We start from the raw sequence: 7,721 nt of genomic DNA, 5'->3' as shown, positions 1-7,721 counted from the left end.
GGGAAGAGGGAGACAAAGGGAAGGGGGAGAATTGGGGAAAAAAGACTCAAGATATGTTTTTACAAATTCCTTATGATGAATGTGGTCATTATGTACATCTAAAGTGTACCAATGTGACTAACTTAAAAACATTGAAGGCACAGGCACAGGCGAAGTCCAAGTTGGACTCTAATACCTCAAGAGATAATAGCAACAGTAAAACAAACAACCAGCAGAGTGAGGAGACAGCCTACAGAATGGAAAAAAGCTTTGCAAGCTACTCTTCCAACAGAAGATTAATATCTAGAATATGTAAAGAACTCAAAAAAGAATAAAGAACGCAGAACACCACCAAGAAAACAAATATCCCAAGCAATAAATGAACAGTTACCTTTCAAAAGAAGTAATACAAATGGCTGGTAAGTATAGGGGAAAATGTTCAACATCTTCAGCCCTTAGGAAAATGAGAATCAAAACTACACTGATATTCCATCTCATCTTAGTCAGAATAACCAAGAATACAAAAGCAAAACCAAGCCAAACCAATAAGAACTGGTGAGGAAGGGAGGAGGGAAAGAACACTAGCTGGAATATAAATTAATATAATCATTATGAGAATAAGTATAGAGCTGCCTCAAAAAAACTAAATATGACTCACCTATACCTCCTCGGTGTACGTCTAAGGGAATTAGTCAGCACACTAAGGGGAAGCCTGCAAACCCGTGTGCGTTAGGGCACAGTTCATGAAATCCAAGATATGGAACCAACGTAGATCCCGTGAACAGATGAATGGATACGGAAAATATGATATCTATACACAACGAAGTGTTATTCAGCCATAAGGAGGGTTGAAATGATAGAATTTCCTGTGTGTTGTTTGCCAGAAAGTGGATAGAGCTGGAGATTATCATAGTAAGCAAAACAAACTGGATTTAGACAAATGAATACCTTGTACTCTCTTTGCTATATAGAGTCTAAACAAGATAAGCAATGGCATGCAAGTAGAAGAGAGATTATTAGATAACGAGAAGGAAATAAAGAGAAGGGGTAAGAAAGGAGAACAGGAAAAGGATAGGATCACAACATGTTTTGTGCACATCTGAAAATGCCACATTAAAACCTGACGTTTTGTGACGTCATAGGTGCTGATACAATTACACTTTGAGAAGCCAGGACAGGCCTCTTACGTGAGGCTGAGGTGCACAGGTAGAGGAACATCTATGCTATGGCAGCCTAAATAATAAAAAAAAGCAGTCCACATTCAAAGATCATGAGTTAACAGGATTATGGCTTTGATCACTTTGGGAAACTGAATATTGGCCTTCTGTGAGGTCCATGTTGTAATTTTTGGATCATGTGAATATATAACCGAATATGGCAAAAGTTATATATGTATATGAGTTAATGATTTTATGATAGGAAGTTATCCTAGAATATTAAACTATAAATGTAATCATGAGTGATGTGAAGTATGCCAAAGGATAATATCCTGATTCATTGTAGGGAAATATTTAGCAGTTATCAAAGCCCATTTACTATCAGGAAAATACTGATATGTTTGCAATTCTAAGAAAACAGACCTCAAAGTAGACTGATTTTTCACAAGTTCAGTCTACCAGCCTGCCAAAGTCAGAATAAAAAGCTTTTCATGTTTAGAAAAAATAAACCTAAAATAACCTGACGTTAACCAGGTTTTTGTTCTGTTTCCTCATTTTTACCTTAAAAAAAAAAAAAAAAACCCACAATTCTGCCATTGCCAGGTGGGAGCTCACTTTCTATTTTGGAGAACTGAAGCTACCCTGAATCATGAATAACAAATGAAATCCAATTAGATCTGCAACTAAATTCGCTGTAATTTTGTCCTTGACAATTTTCTGGAAGACAGAAATACTTACGCATTTTCTTCATTAAGCTAGAAAAAGGTTGTTGACATTTTCTGACATACTGGAGAGCAAAAAAATTAATTTAAACAGATTCTGTAGACCCAGGAATTTCAAAATCTTACTGACAGGAAAAAGTCAGCAAACAGTTTATACAATGGCGGATTAGAGTTTAGAAGTAGGTAGTACTACAAGAATAAAAGCTAAGGAACAGTTTATACAATAGTGGATTAGAGAAGCTTAGAAGTAGGTAGTACTACAACAATAAAAGCTAAGGAGAAGCAGGAAGTTGCATGAAAATCTACCTAAATATTTGGCTTATAGATTGGAGAATCCGTACTGCAAAGATGTAAAATGCCACTTCAATTTACTTATATGTTCAGTAGAGTTCTCATCAAAATTTCATGTTTTGTCTGTGTGTATAAAAGAGAAACTAACTCTAAAACTTATATGTAGATGCAAAACTTTTGAAATAGACAAGACAGTCTTGGAAAGTACAAGATGAGGAATAATTAAAACTTTTAAGAGACCTACAGTAATTAAGATGGTAAGTTGCTCATATAAGAGTAAACAAACAGGTCCTTGGAACAGAATACAGCACGTAGAAATAGAGCCACACATTAGACACAGTTGATTGGATGTAAAAGTGGAATTGCAAAATAATATAGAAAGTTTTTATTCCCAATAAGTAATGTTAGGACAATTGGATATCCTTCTTAAGAAAAACAGCTGGATCACTACACTATAACCTCAGCAAAAATAAATTCTGGACATGTTATTAGTCAAAATCTAGAAAATAATGAAGTTCCCATGCTTTGGGATAGGGGAGATTCCGTAAGCAAAATGCAAAAGTACTAACCATAAAGGAAAAGATTAACAAATTGTTGTATATTAGAAGTAAATTCATAATTTCCTTTCACTGAAAGACATTGTTTCAAAACAATGAAAAACAAGACAGAAAGTTGGAGATGATATTTACAATATGCATATACAACAAACGAAAGAGCTTACATCTAAAATCTATAAGGAATTTCTACAAATTGGTAAGAAAAAGACAGGCCATCCAATTAAAAGTGAACAGAAAATAACAGGCATTTCACCTGAAAGGAATATTCAAAAGATAAGTAAATACATAAGTAGATGTTCAACTGAATTAGTAAAAAAATAAATGCAAGTTAAAACCATAACAGAGTATCTGTACATATTAAAAAAGATAAAATTAAATAACAAACAATTACAGTGCTGGTGAGGATGGGAAGGCACTGAATCTCTCATATTGTATGAAGAGAACATATTGGAAGAATTACTTGGAAAACTCTCAGTATTTACTAAAGTTTAACATATACATAATCTAGGATGAAGCAATTTAGCTCATAAGTGTAATATACAGTATACCCAATAGAAAAGTATACCTGTTTATAATAGCAATATCTAAGCCCAAAACTGAAAACAATATACATTACTATCAACAGCAGGATGCATAATTTGATATTTTCATATACTAAAACACTGTCATGAAATAAAAATTAACAAATTACATCTTTGCAAAATAACATGGATGAATCTTACAAAAATATTTTGTACATAAAGTAGATGGTATATGGTTATTCTTCTATGAGATTCAAAAACAGGCAAAAATTAACAATAATGTCAAAAGTCAAGGCACTGGTTATGCTCAAGAAGGTGGTGGTGACAGGAATGGCAACACAAGAGGGGGCCCCTAAGAGCGATGGAAATTTCCATTTCTTAACTTGGACTGTGGTCACATAAACGTGTGGTCTGATTTTCAATGAGCTCTTATGATTTTATATGTATTTTTATGAATGTTATAGTTTAACTTCTTTTAAAAAGCAGAAAGTTTTGGCATCTATACAAAGAAATCTCACCCTTTCATGCAGTAGGAAGTTATCCTGGAAATTATATTGATACTTTCCTTAGATCTGATTGGTTTTTTTGTTTTGTTTTGGCAGAACCAGGGATTGAACTCAGGCCCTTGCACTTGCCAGCCAAGTTAGACCTGATTGTTAAGGAGTTAGGGTTTACCTATTAAACTCACTGCTCTTGAATAAAGGTCAGTGTTTGAAACTATCGTCCAAATTATCCACTTTTTAAAAAAAGAGTAAAAATATTGTTATTTCCATACAAAAACCCTACTGTTTATATGTCAGCAACTCACTCAACTATTGTATACATGAGTTTAAATAGTGTCTATTGTTGAAATTTTCTTCTTGCTTGATAGACAAGAAAATGCTGTTCCTGAAGACTTCTTGGCTTTTGCTGCTGTTCAAAAAATCCACAAAGAAATGCGGTATTATAAGTTGAACTAAATTCAGAAATCTTTAAATATTTATTGCCTACCCCTTTCTACTTTGAGAATTCTAATTATATGAATATAAGGTTCTTGGTTTTAATACTGAAAAAAATAGCCCCCCAAAATCCACAAAGGCTCAGTCACTACAGCAAATTGGTCACTTTCTCTAGATTGGAGGGTTTTATTTTTCTGATTCCCTGCCTCTTTTTTTCTGCCTGCTAAAAAGCACATAGCTTCCAAAGAAGAGAGAGAAAAGGACAATGTAAATTGCTCATTAGAATTTCCTGAGAACAACCTCTTCTGAAGTTAAGTTTTAGATGCCAGATAGACCTCAACCACCAACTTGCTCAGCCTCCTCCTACTGACACCCCACCTGCAACTGTTGCTCCTGGAATCACACAGGGGTCAAGGTAAGAGGTCTGAGGGCTCTTCTGAGTCCCCTTCCTAGTTTAAGGCACTTAACCAATCCAAATCTGAAGTTGTACATGGAGAGAAAAGATAAGACAGCAGTAAGAGAGAATGCAGGCAAGGGAAGTACTCACCCAAACCAAAAAGGTCAACCCCACAGTCAACATCCTGTAGCACTTGAGTTGTCCCACAAATAGATCCATGTTGGCGAGACTCTTCTTGAGTTCAGGAAGAACCAAGGATCTACGTAAAGCATAAGGCAACACAAATGAACAGACTCTCCCATCCTACAGGAGGGAGTTTACTGTGGCAACCTTCCCACTTCCGTGGACTTTGTTACACGTTTTATGTACGTGTTATGTCAATTCCATGCAGCCTGTTCCAGTGCTGTGTCTCCCAGGGATCCTCAAAATCCACCCTTCCAAGTCCCAGTTTTCTATCAGAATCCTAAAGTCTCACACCTAACCTTTGGAACTAACACAGACTCCTGTAAACACATAGTTTTCATTTTGGCACGTTAAGGATGCCCTTGGATCTCTGCACTAAGGTTGGCTTATACATTGGAGGAATTAGTACTTTCACAACTGATTTACTTTTATCTATTTATCAATTTTTAATTTTGAGGCAGGGTCTCACTAAACCACACAATTTCCCAAGCGGGGCTCAAACCTTTAGTTCTCCTGCCTCAGCTCTCCACAGTACTGAGATTACAGGAATTCACTACCATGTCCAGCTCACAACTATTGTAGACTCAGATACAGCCAAGGATTCAGTACATAAAATGCCACTAGAGAACTTATTGTGTGACATTCACTTGCAAGTTTTCATGCAATGTATTTTCTCTTTGGCATACTTGTTCTATTGCAATGGCAGAACTTTGGCAAGATACATTCCTCGTGAAGGGAGATGTCCTCTACCTGAGAGAGTCCATAGGGCTTATCAAGAGGACAATGAGGTCTGAGGAGTTCAGGTCAGGGCTTAGCTTGTATCAGTCTATTCCTCAATTCTATGAAATGCACATGATGAAATAATCATAAGGCAGAAAAATAAGAATTGGAGTAACCAAATTTTAAAAAAAGAATACAAGTTTGTCAATAATTAACAAAAGATGATACTTTCAATTGAACTTTGAATTTAATTTAGAGATCCTGGAAAACCTTTTTCCCCTGGGCAAAAGGGGAAATGCAAGCCATTATCATTATTTCCCACTCTTCATGCGAAGTTTATATGAATTTTGTTATAAATGTACACCCCTTACACTACTTTCAACTTAATCTCTTTCTTTTAAATTATTTATGGCACGTTTTAGTTACATTTTTGGTCACTATGACAAAATACCTGACACCCAAAGCTAAAGGGGAAAAGGTTTATTTAGCTCTCAGTTTGTAGAGGTTTCAGTCCATAATTGGTTGGCTTTGAGGCAGGATTGCTTGACACAGAGCCATTACAGAGAAAAATTCATGGTGCCCACAAGTAGCAAAAGGAACAAAGGGACCGTGACAGTGTCTTTATGGCTCTTTTATTTTTATCTGGTGTTTTCCAAGTTTAGCTGGCTTTTGGGGCTCGAGTCAGTTGTGAGGGACCTCTTCAGTTTATTCCTTTTTTTTTTATTAATATACCAAATTTTATTAAATGTTATGTAGAATATCACATAGAAAGCATATTAGGTGCTAGTAAAACACAGGCTAAGATAGTGATAGAGAGATAACATCACTATAGGACACTAGAGGAGGGCAGTTTTCCATCTTCTGATCAGTTTTCTGTGGAATCTGTCAGATGGATCCATTCTCTTTATGGGAAGTTTATGTTTCCATTTTCAGATTCCATTGACTGCTAGTACATGAGAGACACTCCAGGTGAGCAGAGCCGTCCTGCCTGCACCCTCAGGAGGAAGGTGCGTAGGACACCCGTGAAGCAGAGGGAAGCTGGGGATTGGGAAACCCAAGTGCGGTCAGGGCTGGGCCACACTCACTTAGTGCAAAAGCTCCCATATATACTTCAGAAGCCCTCCACGTTTATATCCACCCAGAATTTGCAAATATGGTTAACTGAGTCATTGTATATTAAATCTTTCCAATTAATTAACTTCTAGTTATGAGTTTTAGATGGGATTTTTTTTTGGCGGGCCAGGGATTGAACTCAGGCCCTTATTCTACTGAACCATCTCCCTGGCCCCGGGATATTTTAAAATTTATGGTAGAAAGTTACTGTTTAATAATTCAATTAACACAGTTGTGTATTTAATGAACTTATCATAGTGAATTTCTTCATGTTTGAAAATTTTGAAATTTCACCCTTTTAAAGAAAGGGCTGCTTGATTCAGTGATTGTTTATATTAATTTTTGTTGTCCTTTTACATTACTGTCCTTTGGTATGTACAATTTTTTTCTTCATATCAATTTTTGGTTGAGATTACTCTTGTTTTGTGGATACTTTGACAAACATACTTACTTGCTCATGTCAATTTCTTCTGAGGTCTGAGCACTGATCATTCCGTTACAGGCCTTCCTCTTAGTGCTGTGTTGGTTAGCTACTCAGGTGCCGCACGTTGCGCTGTGGCATTTGCATCCAGGAATTTTTCATTGCTTTTGTGATTCACTGGCTAACGAAGAGCGTTTGATCCAATGTGTATACTTCTGCACTTTCCATATTATCTTTGGTTGTTGATTTCTAGTTATTTTCCTCATGACCTCATATTATGTGAATATTTTAATTCTTTAAAATAGTTACTAACGTATGTTTCCCATCTATAATAAACCTATTCTGCAGGAATCATTATATACTCAGGCTCTTCACAAATGTCACTAAAACAACTCCTGCCTGTACACACTCACATCTTCATCCCTCCCATTTCTCTGCAGCGAGAGCCAGAGCCTGGAAGCACGATGTGATGTCATTACCGGACCGTCCTCCCTCTTAACGCCAGTGACGGCCTGGGCCGTGCTCCCAGTGACAGGAATATACGTGTGCTGCGACAGACAGCGCAGGGCCTTCTCTATCTTCTGTGCATGTGTTCAGATGCATGTGAAGTTTAAAAGATTGATCAAAGACACTTTTGCACACACAGCATTCTCTTGGCTCCACTGGTGTTTGCATCTGATTCTGATCTCTAAGCTTAGAAGTATTTGCAAAGGTTTTCCCAC

At 36.6% G+C, this 7,721-nt stretch overlaps 1 protein-coding gene across 1 annotated transcript in view; it reads right to left on the bottom strand.

Annotated features, from left to right (window-relative positions):
- LOC101580856 (NXPE family member 3-like) overlaps positions 1 to 5,031 on the bottom strand; it is a 35,781-nt gene extending 30,750 nt beyond the window's left edge. Inside the window, exons 1-2 of the mRNA XM_023714321.1 lie at positions 4,932 to 5,031; positions 4,713 to 4,821 (exon numbers count right to left, since the gene is read on the bottom strand). Coding sequence (XP_023570089.1) covers positions 4,713 to 4,781 — 69 coding nt within the window. The 5' untranslated portion in view covers positions 4,782 to 4,821; positions 4,932 to 5,031. The remainder of the gene's footprint in view (positions 1 to 4,712; positions 4,822 to 4,931) is intronic.
- Between the last annotated feature and the right edge of the window lie 2,690 nt (positions 5,032 to 7,721).

The sequence above is a fragment of the Octodon degus genome, unplaced genomic scaffold, assembly GCF_000260255.1.
Source record: "Octodon degus isolate 3935 unplaced genomic scaffold, OctDeg1.0 scaffold00035, whole genome shotgun sequence".
Taxonomy (NCBI): domain Eukaryota; kingdom Metazoa; phylum Chordata; class Mammalia; order Rodentia; family Octodontidae; genus Octodon; species Octodon degus.
Note: the sequence above shows the minus strand (reverse complement) of the source record. Positions and strands in the feature narration are given on the sequence as shown.